At 45.2% G+C, this 17,106-nt stretch overlaps 2 protein-coding genes and 1 long non-coding RNA gene across 7 annotated transcripts in view; 1 reads left to right on the plus strand and 2 right to left on the minus strand.

Moving 5' to 3' along the window:
* Nucleotides 1-221, minus strand: part of LOC125390791 (phospholipid-transporting ATPase FetA) — a 121,689-nt gene extending 121,468 nt beyond the window's left edge. The window contains exon 1 of the mRNA XM_087897168.1: nucleotides 144-221. The gene's annotated coding sequence lies outside the window, so the exon portion shown is untranslated. The remainder of the gene's footprint in view (nucleotides 1-143) is intronic.
* A 60-nt stretch (nucleotides 222-281) lies between these two features.
* Nucleotides 282-17,106, plus strand: part of LOC125390792 (uncharacterized) — a 28,457-nt gene continuing 11,632 nt past the window's right edge. Inside the window, exon 1 of the long non-coding RNA XR_007228881.3 lies at nucleotides 282-455. This is a non-coding gene — a long non-coding RNA (uncharacterized LOC125390792). The remainder of the gene's footprint in view (nucleotides 456-17,106) is intronic.
* The window catches only part of Unc13b (unc-13 homolog B), a 204,638-nt gene continuing 189,417 nt past the window's right edge, over nucleotides 1,886-17,106 (minus strand). For 4 of the 5 annotated variants that reach the window (XM_048419904.3, XM_048419901.3, XM_048419903.3 and 1 more), the window contains 16 exons: nucleotides 15,275-15,402; nucleotides 14,599-14,684; nucleotides 10,794-10,920; nucleotides 10,509-10,605; nucleotides 10,156-10,299; nucleotides 9,621-9,698; nucleotides 9,078-9,155; nucleotides 8,518-8,606; nucleotides 8,149-8,301; nucleotides 7,911-8,034; nucleotides 7,757-7,813; nucleotides 7,512-7,592; nucleotides 6,871-7,018; nucleotides 3,942-4,034; nucleotides 3,605-3,764; nucleotides 1,886-3,441 (listed from right to left, as the gene is read on the minus strand). In XM_048419904.3, coding sequence (XP_048275861.1) covers nucleotides 3,156-3,441; nucleotides 3,605-3,764; nucleotides 3,942-4,034; nucleotides 6,871-7,018; nucleotides 7,512-7,592; nucleotides 7,757-7,813; nucleotides 7,911-8,034; nucleotides 8,149-8,301; nucleotides 8,518-8,606; nucleotides 9,078-9,155; nucleotides 9,621-9,698; nucleotides 10,156-10,299; nucleotides 10,509-10,605; nucleotides 10,794-10,920; nucleotides 14,599-14,684; nucleotides 15,275-15,402 — 1,929 coding nt within the window. In that variant the 3' untranslated portion in view covers nucleotides 1,886-3,155. Of the gene's footprint in view, nucleotides 3,442-3,604; nucleotides 3,765-3,941; nucleotides 4,035-5,249; nucleotides 5,307-6,870; nucleotides 7,019-7,511; nucleotides 7,593-7,756; nucleotides 7,814-7,910; nucleotides 8,035-8,148; nucleotides 8,302-8,517; nucleotides 8,607-9,077; nucleotides 9,156-9,620; nucleotides 9,699-10,155; nucleotides 10,300-10,508; nucleotides 10,606-10,793; nucleotides 10,921-14,598; nucleotides 14,685-15,274; nucleotides 15,403-17,106 lie in introns of all 5 variants that reach the window. The other variant, XM_048419902.3, reaches the window with a different exon arrangement.

Genomic DNA, 17,106 nt, shown 5'->3' on the forward strand with positions numbered 1-17,106 from the left:
GTATCTGGGAGCGCTGGGTAAACTTGTATGTTTGAGGAGTACTGACAGCTCTTGGGAAGTATTACAATAGTTCTCAAGGAAGGAAGATGAATAACCACCAGATAAATTAAGATCCTAACTTCTCTTGGGCGCCCCCTGCTTACCGTCGCCTCACAGCCTTCTACTCCAGCAACCTCCATCTTAACGCATCTTTTTGCGCAGGTGCTACAGAGGCACAGCTTCCGCTCAGGGCAGGATTTGCCCCACCCCCAACCGCGCGCTCCACGCGGGGCCCATTACCGAACTCAGCCCTACCCGGTGACTGTTTAAGCAACCTGCAAATCAAATTCTGCCTTTGAAGTACTGAGTGAATCCCTGGGATGGCTGAGGCCAGAGACTATGGGCTGCTGAGGAGAGGCAGAATAACAATGGGGAGTGCTGCCCAGAGTTGGCTGAATCCCGGTGACTTCCCAGAGGTAATAAGATAAACAAGGTGGAAAAGGATATCTGACACCTCAAGAAGGTCACACGATGTAAAAGGGGACCGAGGGACACGAGTGCAGAAGCACGTAGAGATAATTCAGATAGCTGCAGGATTGGGAGTGAGGTATATAATTGGTATGTCCTCTTGGAGGGTCTTAAGTTTAAGCTTAGAAGCCATGGGTGAGCACTGAGTAGCTTTTAATTGGAGAGCATGAAAAGGAAAGAGGGGGGACCCCAGAGAGAGGGCTCAGCGATAAGAGTACTCCGTCTTGCAGAAGTCCTGGGTTTGATTCCAAGCACTCTTACAGTGACTCAAAACATGCATGATTTCAGTTCCAGGGTTGGATGCCTTCTGACCTCTGTGGGCACCAGGCACCCAGGTGGGGCACAGGTAAAACACACTTTACAGGTTTCCAGGCCTCAAGAAGCTGAGCTTCTGCTTTAAAGAGGGTCCTTCTTTGTGTGTACCTACTGTTACAGTGTTTTCTTACCTGCTGTATCTGTCTGCCTGTTTGCTGTGTTTGTGGTTTCTCTACAGCTACCTGTCTGTTATGGTTAATAAATATTTCTTTAACTGGTAGAGAAAATGAAACCAATCAAGACTCTTAACAACTAGTGGTAGCAGGACCAGATAATAGAAAGTAGCTTCATGGGGGACATTTCATTTTTAGACATGGTCTAACTGTAGCCATGGCTGGCCTCAAATTCACAGAGATCCAAATGCCTCTCTGTCTCCCAGTTGTTGGGCTCAAAGTGTGAGCTTCTCTGCCCAGCCCCTGGGGGCAGTTTTGATGCAGAAATGACAGAAGGTGGCTGTTTTAGTGGTGGGGTGGGGGAGAAGGAAGAAGCTTTAAAACTCCTTGGCAAATGAATAGAGAGGATCTATTTGCAAGAAATGGAAATGGGGCTAGTTTCTCGTTGCAGGCGGTGTCTGAAGGAGTATGTGGGGCCTACATTTCTCATGTCATCTTCTCTGATTCCAGAAGGCCTCATTAGTTTTGTTACCACAGCTTATCTTCCTTGAAAAGAGCTGACAAGCCTAATCTGGGCTGTCCATAGCAACCTCAGGCCTGTGATACGTTCTGCATCTCTCCCCAGCAGATATCTACCTGTTTCACAGCTGTGGCCTGTCCTAGTTATCCTAGACAAGGAAGGAGGAAGCATGGGTTACTTCCCAGGGCACATGTCATCTTCTTTTCTGGACCTTTTGCAGAAAGCTGATGTCCTAGGTTACAAGACTGTTATCAGACTGGTTCTCAGTCAAGACCAAAATGATTCAGTCCTCATTCAGAACCACTTTAGGTCCCACCATTTGGCTATAAGTGTAGGTAGGGAGGGGGCTTTTGATCCAAAAGCTATCATTAAATATGACAGTCAGTTTTATGGTTTTCCACATCTTCACAGAATTCCAGACCCCAAAAGCTGCTATAAGATAATTTATTACAGTCTAGCCTATAATTTTCTGTAACAATGGCACATATAATAATTAAAAACAGCACAAATGCTTGGTTTGTTTCATGTGTTGGCCAGTGTAGTGTGGACAATGTTGAGTCCTCAGCAGTTTCAGTAAGTTAGTAACAGGAAATCCAAGGACCAAGTCACATCTCTGAGCAAGGGTTCATGAAACTCCTCTGACCCTCTGAAAGTTTGTCCCTGACCTTCCAACCAGTGCTGAGGACCCTCTCCATCCAGTTCATACAGAGAAATGAGAGTCCAAGCTCCTTTCTTATGCTTGACCAATCCATGGGGAACAACCGCTGATCCCAAGGAGAAGAGGGAAGGCCAAAGACGAGATGTTTTCTTCAAGGAGGACAGCAAGAAGGTTGTAGCCATAGGTGAGGACAGCTCTTTCTAGATACTTCTCCAAGATTTTTGGCTTTGTTCAGGGACTACTCAAGAAAATATCCTTGGATCCTTATTAGCCCTCAAGTCTCTACATAAAAGAATTCTGTGTGTGTGTGTGTGTGTGTGTGTGTGTGTGTGTGTGTGTGTGTGTGTGTGTATGTGTGTGTGTAAGACCCCTGGTGCCTGGATTCCAAAGAAATATTCTGCTCAGGGCTCCAAAGCACCGTGTGAACCTTCTCTGACTCGTGACAGTCTGAGCTAAGCAAATCAGCCAACTCCTTTGCAGAAGATATCTTGTTCAATTCCCAAGCCTTGTTCTCACTGGATCCACACAAATCAGTCCAGTTCAAGGGACAGTGAATTCCAGTCTGTTCATTCCTGCTCTGGCTAATCTCCAGTATGGACCTTGGAGCTCAGGAACATCAATAGGTCAGCCAGGAAACAAGCTGTAGGCCTTCTAAACATCTTCTAATGATGAGCATGTAAGCATCTAACTGGACAAAGTGTGGTTTAGAGAAGGCTAGAAGTGGGAAGTGGAAATGGACAGTTGACCACCAAGAATAGCTGACATTCTTGGAAATGTCTGTCCCTCTCTATTTATAGAAAAATCTCTCCAGGAAGTAGCTCCACGGACCAGCTTCTAGCACCACAGACCTACTGGTTGGGTTTCATGACTTTTCTCTGAAAAGCCACAGTCTTACTACCCCAAGATTCTCCTTAAACATCCTTAACTGGGAGAGGAGAGTCAGCCTTTTGACTACAAGAACTCTAAACTGGCTACACAGCTAACTCTCCCTGACTGATGTGTGCAGTTGGTGTTGTCTGGATGGCACATAAACCAAAGATGCTCAACTCCCTTCCTCTGTGGAACGAGACTCCGATTTGAGCTTCACGAACTCTCGAGCCACCTCGTCATTGCTCCTCTGAGACAGAATCCGGAGAATGGTCATGCCTGTCTCATCCATGTGGATCTTCCGTCCCAGTGGGCACCAGCAGGCACAGCTGCCCTTGGCTGCCACATCCCTCAGAGGCATTACTGCCAGTCCTATCACACGATCCTCCCGGGCAAAGCAGTAATCCTTCACGCATATCTGTAACTCATAGGCCTCTGGACCCTCTTCATTTCCCAGGAGGCTATGAGCAAAGGGTAGAGGGAAAAAAAGCCAGAAATGAACATTCTCTGCTGAATTCATTCAAGTTTGACATCCAACCCATGGATCTATTCCCAGTCTCTTCACCCTTACCAGCCAGCACTCCCTCATTCCAGAACCTGTAGGTTTCCAACTCTGTAACTTACAAGTGGAATGTCTCATTGTACTTGGGGGTCCAGTTGTTGCTTTTAGACTTGGTTGTGAACTTCCTCTTCTTATCACTTTGGTGTGGGCCAACCATGGTCACTTCCACAAAAGGCCGGAACATACCCGCTGTCTGCCACTTGAGGTCATTGGCTGCTACCACTACCCAAACAAGGGAGATCTGTGAGGGATCCCCCCAGTATCCCAGTTCTTGAACCCCAGGTCATGTTCCCCCTGAGAAGGACTGAGCTGGAGCACTGGGATGAGCAGACCCTGCTTTCACAGGATGAGTGAGGTCATCACAAGAAAAAGGCAAACTTACAAGTCAAGAGCACTCACCTTTCACTGTCACCTTATGCTCCCCAGTGCCAGGATGTGTAAATAAGTCCACCTGAATGGAGACTTCTCCCACAGGGTCATCCACACCAGCCCCTGAGGACAGATGATTGTCTATAGAGAACTAGTTCCAGATAAAATAAGTTTAGAATGCTCCCACCTTACACCCTTCCCTAAAGCAAGAAGATATCACCCACAGTAGTCATGGGGAAGTAACAAATGGGAGAAGAAACAACAGAAGAGAAAGAATGAGGATGTGTACTCTAACACAAAATAAGCTGACAGAATCTTGGGAGAAAGTTACTGAAACATGCACTGAGAATTCTCTCTCCCTTCTTCCCTCTTTCTCTCTGCTTTTCGCTTGTTCTTACTCCTTATATGGTGCAGGCTGGACTTGAATTTGAGAGCCTCATGCTTCAGCCTCTTGATTTCTCGGATTATAGGCATGTGTTATTGTGCACTGACTTATGATATCTCTTACTGCTCTAGCCAAGAGATGCAACCTCATGCTTTTCTCAGGATTTCTGGGTGCCCTTGCTTGGGAGGTCTTCTCTATCCTACTTAAACCCACAGAACAACTCTCTAGTCACAATCTCTGCATAGGGTCAGTCTGTAGGTTTGTCTCAGTAGGGTCTCCACCTGATTTTGAGAACATGTCACTACCCTGTACCTCAAAGAAAACCCTCCTTTGTCCTGAGGTGTAGTGGTGGGGAATTTGGAGGACAAGACAGAGGTCAAGAACAGAAGTTCTTCCTGGGCTATATTGGTGTGGGAGAATTGTCTGTATTCTGTCAATCATATTTTAATAAAACGCTGATTGGTCAGGCAGGCAGTATAGGCGTGAAAGCCAGACAGGAAGTAGGGGTGGAGCAAAGAGACTGGGAGTATTCTGGAAGCAGAAATTTTCTCTGCTATTCCTGCGCAGACCACCGAAGAGGCAACATGTAAGTTGTCACACTGAGAAAGGTACTGAGCCCATGTGGCTAACATAGATAAGGATAATGGGGTAATATAAGTTATAAGAGTTAACAAGAAGCCTGACCTAATGGGCCAATCAGTTTATAACCTTATGGAGTCCTCTGTGTGATTTTCCTTGGGGTATGCCGGTTGTGGGGTACCAGGCGGGACAGATACCCCAACAAGCCGGCGTCTCATGTTACACTATATGAATACATTGCCAAGGTCAAAGGTTCAGCATAGAGCTCCTGAACTTTTGACAGCTGGTTCAGCCATCCCAAGCATACACTTCACTGTAGTTCACAGGGTGAGTCAATGTTTTGATTCATGACTGCACAATGTAAAAGAACATACCCTTTTCTGGACGAATGTCCTCATTAGCAGTAAACCTAATACCTTTCCCATCATGCACTGAGCGAGGATGACAGTCAAGTCAAGAGGTGAGCAGCAGCAGAACAAGAAAGAAGAGTTGTTAGAGGTCAAGGAGTTACAGACATTCATGAGAGTCCAAATACATTCTGAGGAAGCTCAGACTGGGACAGGGTACAGAAAGAGGTCTGAGAGTCAAGGTCAGTGTCTAAGTGTTCCACATTAGACTTCATAGCAGAACAGTAGAAAACATGGAAAGTATCTAAGATCAGTGGGGCAAGGGAAGGTGCAGTCTCCCTGTGGTGCAGCCCTGCTAGCACTGTATGCCCGCGCTTCACTGTTCTCCAGCTGTATCACAGCTGCCAAAAGCCTTTCTGGATTAACTCAGAACCTCCCTGATATTACAGGCCTTACACATCCTTAGCTCTGCAAAAGGTCCCCTTCCCTCTTCAGCCATACCCATGCCTGCTTTTCTTGCTTTTCCTCTACCCTCGACTGCGAACAGCTGTAAGAAATGGAGCAGCACTGCATGACCCCTCCATTCCTCCATTTTCTCACCTTCAGTTGCTTCCATTCTTTTTTTTAAAAATATTTATTTATTACGCATACAATATTCTGTCTGCGTATATGCCTGCAGGCCAGAAGAGGGTACCAGACCCCATTACAGATGGTTGTGAGCCACCATGTGGTTGCTGGGAATTGAACTCAGGACCTTTGGAAGAGCAGGCAATGCTCTTAACCTCTGAGCCATCTCTCCAGCCCAGTTGCTTCCATTCTTAACTACTTGATTTCTCCCTTCCAAGTCAACTCTGCACTCCACATCCACAGCTTGGGAAGACTCAAGCCTCCCATGCTTGCTATGCTATTAGGTTCATACTCCAGGTAACCCACCCAAATTTTCTTGGAGGACTCCATTTAAGAATGCCTACAGGTGCTTCCTGGAAGGACCCTGCTTCAGGATCAGGTCAGAATTCCAGGATGAGCCTCTCTTTGCAGATGTGCTTTAGTCTGGACATGCCTGGCTGGTGGCAGGAAGTAGATTTGGGGACTGGAAATTCTCAAGTAAAAATATGTTCCCACCCCCAAAACAAACCAATCCAGTTGTCTAGTCCCGGTGCATAAGCATCATTTTTGAGCCTCTGCTATGTGCACCCCTCAGCTGCCCATGATTTGCCTTGGTTCTCTTTTCATCTATGCTGCAGTGTATGAGAAGCCCTTTGCTTTTTCTCTCCAGAACACCAAGTAAAGCTACAAGGCTTCATGTGTATGTATCCAAGCAATCCCTGTCAAGGCTTCCTCACAGATTTTCTTACTTCTTCCCCATTACCAGATAGGGTATAGCTGAGCCCAGTAAATATGCACTGGGTAGGAAATGTCCAGGAAAAGGAATAAAGACCAGGCACATTTTCAAAGCCCCTGTGACTCTCATTCTTCTGCCTGGTATGGGCATGTGCCTCAGTAAGTACTGAATTTAAGTACTGAATGTTGAAATTCAAGCTTTAAGGAGCAATTGGATCCTCTCCAAGGGCTAAACAATACTAATTCCCTACAGGCACTGTAAATGGGAGGGGAGGTGGGAACATACAGTCAGTCCTTAGGCCCTTACCCTGGGCAGTCTGTGAGCGCACAAATGTCTTGATGAGAGTGTCTGTAGTCTGTGTGTACAGAGACAGGGCATAACGTAGAGACTGCAGGTCTGGGCTCTTCTCCAGGAATGTTTTCTTCAGACCATTGCCTCCTGCATGGAAGTATTGCTGAAAGATAAATGAGAACCTGCTTCATCCTCTCACAGAGAAGCAACTCCCTAACTGTCCTCAGAGAAGTCAGAAGAGGACTGTAAGGACAAAGTACCTACAGAGTCGGCCATAGTCCCTTAGCATCATTTGGGAGGGGAGGAACATTTTCCTGGAGGTGGTGTTTGAAGAAAGGGCCTGTCTAGCTGGGCCGGTATGAGATAGAAGCACTTTAGATAGGGAGAAGAGCCAAAAGTGATCTTTTACCTCTCTGAACCTTAGGGAACTTGATACCTCAGATATACTTTCCCCAAATGCCTCAATCACAGTTCACATGCACCAGACTTGGGTATTTGACTTGGGATCGTTTCTTTTTCTCTCTGTATCCCTGACACTGTCTAGGCCTTGTTCTCTGGATGTGGAATGCTAAGAGGCAGATAGCTAGTCTGGCAGGGTGGGATGCCAAGGCCAAGTGTACAGAGGGAGACTGTCTGGAAAAGGGGAAAGTCTCTACCTTGATGGTGTCCAAAGCCAGGTCAAGGACGGCACACTGCTTTGGAGTGAGATTCCGTGTTTCCTCTCGTACCATGTGGTCCTGGAACCCCAGAAAAACCAGTATCAGGAAAGCCCAAGAAAGTCATAAATGCAGTGCCCCCACCAGTCAGTTCACAAATCATCCCACAGTAATAGCTCTGTGCTCCCAATCCAGGCCCCCAGGCATCCTCCCAGCAGCTCATGAGGACCCCACATCCCAAGAACCTTGAGTTTGGAAAGCTGGCTCAGCTCCTTGGCAGCAGTTATGATCAGCTGGGTGCCCTGGGCAGAAAGAGATCAGTCAAAAGAGGGGCTGCAAAGGAAGTGGGGAGTGAGGGAAAAGAGAAAATGGGAGCAACTGGAAGGGTGGTGTTCTTACTGTCTGGTCAGTGAGCGGGGGCAGGACGATCACCCGTTCCATGGTGTTCATCACCACCCGCCAGAGCTCCTTCAGGACGCGCTTCAGAACTGTCTTCTCACACACAGTGGCAAAGAGCGTGAGGCTACAGATTCAGGCAATAGGTGAGGCCAGGGGAAAGTCTGGGATGCCTGCTCCCCCAGAGGCTCCTCTGTCCGATGGCCTCAGCTTCACTTTCCTCTCAGGGTGCTATACTCACTTGCCATCCAGGAAATCCATAAGAGGTCGCAGTACACTATCTGCATCCTGAGCCACTGAGGCCCTGGCGTTGGGGGATGCATTTCCCGTGCCCCGAACTTGGCCCAGGATGTCAGCCATTTGTCGAACACATTCATCAATCCGCACCTGGAAGCTACACATGTGCTCACAGTGCAGCCCTCCCTGCCCCCCACACCAACACTGGAGCAACACCAGCAATTTAAACTCATTTCTTTATGTTGCATCTCCATGAGGGACAATAGGCAGAAATACAGGAAGATCTGCAGCTGCATGGGCATGGCTAGCAGCTCTGGGAGTAGCCAGGAACCTCACCTGGGTCTAAGGGCCGTGTATTTTGGGGGTCACTGACCTGTTTCCAAACACCATGCTGAGCTCATCCAGAACTGTATTCAGTTTCACCTGTAGCTCCTTCAGACTGTCTGAAGCTTCAGAGTCCAGCTATATTCATGTAGTAGCCAGGTTAGACTGCTGGCTTTCACCTTTTCATATACCACCACTTTCCCTCTTAGAGCCATACCCCGACACCTCTTCTTCCCTCACAGGACCATATCCCAAAGCTTTCTCCTCTTTCCTAGGACTATAACTCAATGTTTGCTCCTCCCTCCTAGGACCACCCTCTACTCCCAAGTCTAATTCTCCTTCTTACCACAATGGCTAATTCTCTTTCCTAGGCCCATATCCCAAATGCCTGGTTCTCCCTCCTAGGGCCCTATCTCTATGCTTGTTCCTCTGGGTTGGTATCATATTCCAGTGGCTACTTTTCCTTTCTAGAACAATGCCTATCTCAAATGGAGCCACCTTAAGTCTAAAGCCAAACACCTAGCATACACTTAATTGAGAGAGGGTAGAGTTCTGTGGCCAGGCAACTCAACCTAGGCAGGTACAGTAACCACAGACCCTAAGACTTACCTCTTTGCCTCCCATGGCCTCAAACATTTTCTCCAGCTGGACCCTCAGTTGCTGCATGTTGTTCATCAGGATGCAAGGCTTTGGGGACAGACAGGATCTCTTCAGTCTTAGCTCCTTTTAGCACAACACCCATTAGTTTAGGGTCTCTCACTCTTTCATGCTATTCCAAGGCCACAGGGACTTCCCATTGCATAGGTCTCACTCTAAAGACTGAGATCTGGAGCCAAATCAGACAATTCTCTTTGAACAAAGACTAGTAGCAAACATTTTTACCTAAATTTTGGTTAGGTGATAGTTACAAAGATACTCATGGTATTTCTATTTATAACTCTGAATATCTGAATTTTTTTATTGAAAAAGACTAAGCAAATGCTTAGCGAAGGAAGAAGCACAAAAATGGGAGGCTCAGAAGCACTCCTAGCTAATTTCTCATTATCTTGTGGTATGAGTCTCAAGCAAAGCATGGAAGTGAGCCATGGAACAGCTGAGGCACATTCAACGTCCTCCACTCCTTTCCTCTCAGTGCCCCAGTGCCGGGCCTACCAGTTTCTCCTTTGTGCAGTAAGCTGGGAAGCTCTTTGACAATATGTCTGCATACTGCATCAGCACTTTCCCAATGGTCTGAGGAAAGAGAAGAAAAGAGGAGAGAATCCTTAATGTCTTCACAGGGATCTTGCCTGAAGTACCATTTCTCATCCTAGAACAATAATATCAGCAAGTTGGCTGCAGGAGTGCACATATATAATCCCAACACTCTGGAGGCAGAGGCGAGGAGTACTACTGCAGGTTCAAAGCCACTCTGGGCTATGCTGTGGGTTCTAAACCAGTCAGGGCTATATAGAAGATCAGGTCTCAAATATACGAAACATCCCAAACCAAAGAAAACCCCCCAAATACTAAGAGGAGCAAAACTCTCTCAATTGCAGAACAAATCTGAGACAGACAACCTGACAACTAGACATGGCAAAGGGGGAGCAATAGGCTTTGCAAGAAGACAAGCATAGACGAGGGTGGAACTCAGGCTTGTGACTGTGTGTAGTGATGTGAAGGGGCAAGGATCTAGGAGGCCCATCGTTACCTTAGCAAACCTTCTCATGTAGTGGGCAAGGATGCTGGGGTCTGGGCATTCCAACTTCCGGATGATCTCAAAGCTCTGATTGAGTTGCGTGAAGACATCCACCACAGAACAGGAAAAGAGTGCATGCTCTGATGTCTGCTGGAACTAAAGAAGACCACACATAGAGTAACCATCCATAGCTTTAGGGTATGAAAGGAGCTCGGCCTGGCAGAGGCGGCTCTGTGTTCTCCACAGGTTTCCTGAAGGTTCTATAGGATTGGGCAGATTAGCCTAGCAGAAATCAAAAACTTCTTGCCAATAACTAAATGCTGAAACATGGATGAACCACTGTGTAGTCAAAGTTCCCAACTTACCCCATCCTTTTTATCTCGTTCCAGGGCCCCTCGCAGGAATTCCAGGGACACATCTTCATTCTCATCTAGCCACTGTAGTACAAACTGCTCAAACCACCTGTAGTTAGTTAGAACAGGAAAACTAGGGCTGGAGCTAATTGGTATACAACATAATGCCTCCAGATGGAATCTTCCAGAAGGTAGGGCATTAATTCTCCTCTTTCTACAGCAGTACCTGCAACAGGCAATCTGAGCCTGGCCTACTGAACTGACCCGTCCCCTCCTTTTTGTTGCCCACACACTCACGCTGGGTACTCAGGCACCTGTCCCTGGAGGGCAGGCAGATCCCGCACGTATTCGTTGTGGAGCCACTTCACCTTGAAGTGCAGGTTCATGTAGTCAGCACTCTTACACAGCCGGTCTTTCTCATGTTCTAGTGAAGAGAGAGAAGCTGGATCAGTAGTCATGGCTCCTGAATTTCCTAAGCCAGTAGGTCTAGACAGGTTGTTCTGTCAGATAGCTTAGAAGATAGGGAATTTACAAGTCCTTCTAACATCTACCTTCCACCTCCACTAGTGCCCTACTCAGCCACTCCCTAAAAGCCTGGCCCACACCTTCCTTTACAGAGGCTAAGTCAAGTAAAGTCTATAGTCTTTTTGCTCTAACTTATAGAAGTGCAAAGTGAAATCTCTGGTGAAGAAAAGAGGATGATAATGATACCTAGTGGAGCTTGTCAGGGAATAGGAGGGCTGAGGGGAAGGAAAGACAATGGTTTTCTTGTGTTTGTTTTCAATCTTAGGAACTGATCTTTTCTATGAAATAGGCTTAAATAAAGAGCTATTAAGATATACATGGCATAAGTATGTTAATGGGAACTTCCAGAGACAGAGAAAACCAAACAGAAAGACAGTAGAACAGCCATGTTATGACAGACTCCTGAGGTAAAGTGAAGGGCTCCCAAGAAGAGCTGAAACAAAGAAAATGAGCTCTCAGGGAAATATGCAAATAAGGATCATCTGTTTGGAAACTATGGAAACCCAGATCAGACTACTGTGCTATAGCAAATATGACTATTATTATGGATCTAATGGGTTAAGTAGCTGAATCTCAATCTAGGATGAAGACCACTCATGGCTGATAGAGTCTAAAGCACGCTCCGCATCCACACACTATAATGATACCTACCTGTTATAGCTGGAGTATCATTTTGAATAATAAAAGTCAATGAGTGCCAATAAAAAGGTTATAAAGAAGGAGAAACTAAGCAAGAGAGAAGGAGCAGCTGGTATCCTTGGAGATGTCATTGTTCAACTTTGAGATAGCAGAGGTATTGCTCCTCCAAGTCAGAGCAGAGCATCTACTCTGGGGACTCTAGTGACTGGGACAGGAGACACTCATCAGGGGAAGAGAAGCTTGGGCTGGCCAGCGCCTAGAAGGGTTTCAGGCCCCTAAACTTTCATCATCTAATACTGTAGGACCATTGTAACCCAAAAATGCATTTGCCATCTCTTCTAAGAAGCAGTGAGCAGCAGAAGGAAGGGTATAAAACTAGAGGCAAGGGGACAACCAAAAGTTCTTACCACCAGCAAAGGAGACTTTTCGAATACGAATGGTAGTAGTTGCTTGTGACAAAGCAGAGATGCCAATGAGCAACAAAGAGTAGGAAAATCAAGGACAGCAAAGAGACCCTCTTTTCTACTCCATTCCCTGATGCCCTTGAACCAGTTCCTGACCTTGAAACACAGAATGACAGCATCAGGTGCAACCCCTCCCCCCATGCTTGTTTAACGACCCAATGGAAATGGGGGCAGGGCTTCCTGGTGACTTCTGAACATTTTGTTTGTTTGTTTGAGCACCTTTAAGTTTCTATATTTGCATGTAATTCTTATACTTTCTGACAATCCAGTATGTGTCCTCTGTACCAGGCCAACAATTTCTATACTAAACATTAAGCTAAGTATATAAACGCTAAGTAGATGAGTTTTCAAATATTGCATACATTTTAACAAGACCCAAAGAGTTAATGCTGTGGCAAGATTGCACTGGGAAGATAGCTCAGTTGGTAAAGGGCTTGCGCCTCATTAGCATGAGCACCTGAGTTCAGATCCCAGAACCTATAAAAAAGCTGGGCATGGTGGCAAGATGGGAGGCGAAAACAGATGGGAGGTAGAAATAGGAAGACGCCTGAAAGCTCATGGGCTACCCAACCTGACTTACTTGAAGTTCCAAGCCAATGAGAGACTCTGTCTCAAATAAAAAGGCACCTAAGGACTGAGTCTGGATATTTGTCTTCTAAGCACTGCACACATGCATACAAATCAACAAATGCACTCATTGACACATGAACACGTGTATGTATGTATGCAAATTTCATGAGATTGTTGTTACTTGTGGTTAAATTGGGGTTAATCTATCAGAAGGAGCAATAATGTTTCCATAACCTATCCTTGACTTGTGCATTAAAACTTTTACTTATTTATTGTTTTATTCGATTATCTATTGTGTATGTGTGTATCCACAGGTAGAGGTCAGAGGACAATTTTCAGGAGTTGGTTCTTGTCATCTGCCTTACTGCAGTAGGGTATCTCTGATGCTTCTGTTGAGGAGTAGTAACTCCGGGCAACCCAGCCTGTTTCATCTGTCTTCTCCGCACCTGCCTTTACAGGGTCTCCTACTTAGCCCTGGTTGGCTTGAAATTTGCTATGTAGACCAGGCTGGTCTCGAACTCAGAAAGATCTTCTTGCCTCTGACTCCTGAATACTGGGATTCAAGGTATGTGCTACCATGTTTGGCCTGCATCCAGCGTTCTACATGGATTCTGAGGAACCGAAGCCATCAGAATTATGTGGGTAGAGCTTTAACCCACTGACCCATCTCCCCAGGCCTGTTTCATTTCATCCACCCTTCATTCCTGGAGGGTTCTCTGCAAAATCTCTCTAATTCAGGAAATGTCTGTAAAGATTCTGATGGAATTCCGTGCCTAAGTTTTAACTTGTTTCTTTCCATCTCTTGCTGTCTTAATACCCCAAAATGAAATTGAACAGAATATGAATTGGCTCATTTTTCAGAAGTATTTACTTTATTTTCTGCTAAGTGCACCATAGATATATTCAAGAACCGACACCAAACTTCCCATGAGGCTTGGTGAGTGCCGTCTCACTGAGGTAGGGAGTCAGGTAAAACCTGTATAAAGCCTTTCAACCAATGTGTGGACCACACCCCAGAAAGATGAGTCCAAAGTAAGCAAGACTCAGTCACTGCTCTGGGGCTACATTACACAATGCAAACTACACATATGGTTTGGCTGACCTTCAAAGTATCTTTTAATCTCAAAAATCACTGATTCTAAACCTCATAAATTTAAGGGTATGAGAATGATCCATGTCTTCATTCCACCCAAGCAAGCGATCCAAACTCTGCTTTGAGCTTGTCCCAGATGGCTCCTTTTCCTTCTAGATTCACTTTTACAGACTGAGGAGCTAGACTAACATATACAGATAGGAAAGGCAGCTAAATTGGTGAGCACAGATGGGTACAGATGAGAGAGTTCGACATCGACACAGACAGAAAGTGATATCTTTGTGGAGGTGAGAAGTGGAAAAAAGAGTAAGCAGAATGAACAAAGTGAATAAAAACTTATCTGTGGCTCTGCATTAGAAGAGTGAGGGAAGAAGCTTTCTGAGAAGGATTTTTTGTTTCTTTGTTTGTTTGTTTTTAAAGCCAGGCTAGTAAATATAAAGAAATAATGATATTATATTTAAGCTTCTCTTGTTCTTCAAAACTGCAAACGTAAGTCTAGTGAGACCATTCTCTGGGAAGCAGGTCACAACTCTGGGAAAATTCACCATGGGTGAAGCTGCTCTCTGGACTTGAAAGGTCTTGGATAGGCATTTGTTATAAAGCTGGAAGGAGAAATCTACATCTGCACATCAATTTTCCTTATTTCTTTTGGCTACGGCTTTATTCATCCAATGCCTCCTTTAGTTTACCTGCCACTCTGGCTAGCTAGAAGCCCTCTAATTTCTTACTGCCCTGTTTACCTAGAACTTAGAGTGGTCTGGGAAAGGAAAGAGACAGTTTATGAGATGGGTGGATTCTGGCAGACCCTTACCCTCCAATGCATACTTCATGTCTTGAGCAAACAGATGCCACATCACTTCTGCACTGACTTTTCCTACATTCAGCTCCTGAGGAAACCTGAGAGATGGAAAAACACAGTAAACATCAAGGCAAGAGCTATTTGATTTTATTTATCCCAAGGTACCTAGTTCTTACAAGACATAATGAAGAGAGGAGAGTCCTCGGGAACAGGACTAGGTTTAGTCTGATAAGATAAATGAGGGCAAAGGGGACCCTATCAGCTAAGATGAGCCCAGAGGACAGAATGCCCAGAAGGTAAGAAAGGCATTATCTCTCTGAGAAGGGTTGAGGCTGGAGGGTTAGCTGGAGGAGAAAGAACAGGGGGTGGGCCTTAAGAAGGCCAGTTTTATTCAATGTGGACAGGCACATGCACAGTCTCTGGATCCCCTCGGGCTCCCCTAGCAGTCCCAGTCACAGAAGCTTTTCTCTCTAGGAAGGCTATCCCATTCTGGATTGGGCCCCCCTTATGTTTCCACACCTGTCTCCAGAAACAGTTACTCAGACAGATACAAAGGACAGAGGGACAGATGGACGGACAGTTGGAAGAAGTGGCACTGCAAACATACAGAGATAGGAAAGAAAGAGGTTGTTAGACAGATAGACAGACCAATCATCAACAAAATAGAGCCAAGTAGAATTATACTCACTGGTTCAGAACAGGTGTATAGGAATTCTTATCCTCTTCTATGATTGACACAATGAGTGTGATAAGTTTGGGCCAGAAATCCAGATTCCTAATGCTGGGTCCTGGTTCCTCTAGTGGTTGCTCCAGGTTCTTGTTCAGAGAACAGGAGAGTGGAGGAGAAAGGGAAATAATCACAGCAAATTGAAAAGACTCATCCTTTTTCTTTTCCCTTCACCGTGTTTGTTATTTTAAAGTCAGAGATACTTCCTCTGCTGGCACATGTCTTCTAAATGTCTGCCTATGTTCCAATGAGGGGTGACAACTGGGAGAAAATTCAACTATTGAGAATTGCTATTCTCAGCTCTGGGGCACTGTTCTGGTAATCTTGTATAATGTGAGAGATAAAGGCACCTGTGCCCCCTCTCTTAGTTAGTATGGACAGGTGACTGGCTGAAATGAGCACCCTTTAGCCTCACTCAAGTAGGTCTGGTTCTGTAAGGTCTGCCCACATCCAGGCAACCCTCTTCCAGATATCCCTATTCAGATCCACACTTCACACACCACACACAAACATCTCATCTCTGCAAAGCCCCTTCAAGTGGAGCAGGAGCTATTCAACAGACACACCCTGTGTGCAGTTTGACTCAACTTTCAGTGGGGCAGGTCCCCTTTGGGTCCTTTGAAGGTTATATTAGCTGGAAGAAATGCACCTGGAAAGCTATTTGCCTAGCTGGAGAAGAGGATTTGTTTAGAAGAAGACAAAGGCATGCAACAGTGGATCTCAGGAAAAGAAGAGCTACTCACATTCAGACCCCAGACAAGGACATGCTGTGATCATTGCAGCTACTGGAATGGACAATCTCTCTCATAGGGACAAAAGCAAAGGTGAAGCTGCCCGGGACAGGGATGGGAACTTTTATGTGGATACTAAATGCCATTGCAGTCTCCAAAGTCCTCAACAAGAAGTTAGTAGAAACAAGGACACAATCTTATCCTACTGATTGTACCTCAATTCACATACATGCATCTTTTTCTTTTAGGTTTTTTTTTTTGCCACTATCCCATCAAAGACTCACTCAAAAGACATCTTTGGCCTTTGAACTTCAATCCACTATGTCCTCCAGCGAGCTGTCAGTGATTTCTCTATAAGGGAAATCTTGGAGTATGACCTTCGGCTTAAAGCTTTCTCACAACCTTCAATTAAACTTGGACTCCTCCATCTGACATTAAGGGCATGCATCACCACCCAGCTTCATTTTATTGTCTTGATGACTCGAGCACAAGTTACTATCATCTCGTTTTGGATGAGGAAACTGAAGGACAGCAAGGGTCTATGATTTGCTTACTGTCATAGAGCTAAGCAGCAGTTAGGATTTGATCCCACAATAGTTAAACTTCAGAGTTTGAAATTATAAACACCCTAATAAAAACTACTTATGTTTCCTTAAATTAACACACTCATGCATAATTCTGTGCCTCCAAATACTCTATTTTCCCCCTTCCTCAAAATCCAGGTTGAATTTTACTCCTATGAAGTTGTCTCTGATGCTTCTGGCTTAGTTAGATGTCTCTCTCCTGAGCTCCCAGAACATAGTCTATGAATTTCTGGTATTAGTATATCAGCTATCTAATTCTATAATAAAATGTAATAAAACAAAAGAATGATACATGCAATAATTTCCCTAATTTCTACCAAACAATAATTTTCCCCAAGACAGAAATGTCTTATTTGACTTTACATATCTAATATTCTATTTTTGTTAAATAAATGGGTGGATAAATGATCCTATGATTAAAGATGAGTAGACAGAAATATTAAACCAAAACAAGCTAATAAACAAAAAAAATCCAAGA

Source organism: Myodes glareolus, chromosome 16 (assembly GCF_982192425.1).
Source record: "Myodes glareolus chromosome 16, mMyoGla1.1, whole genome shotgun sequence".
In the NCBI taxonomy this organism is placed as follows: domain Eukaryota; kingdom Metazoa; phylum Chordata; class Mammalia; order Rodentia; family Cricetidae; genus Myodes; species Myodes glareolus.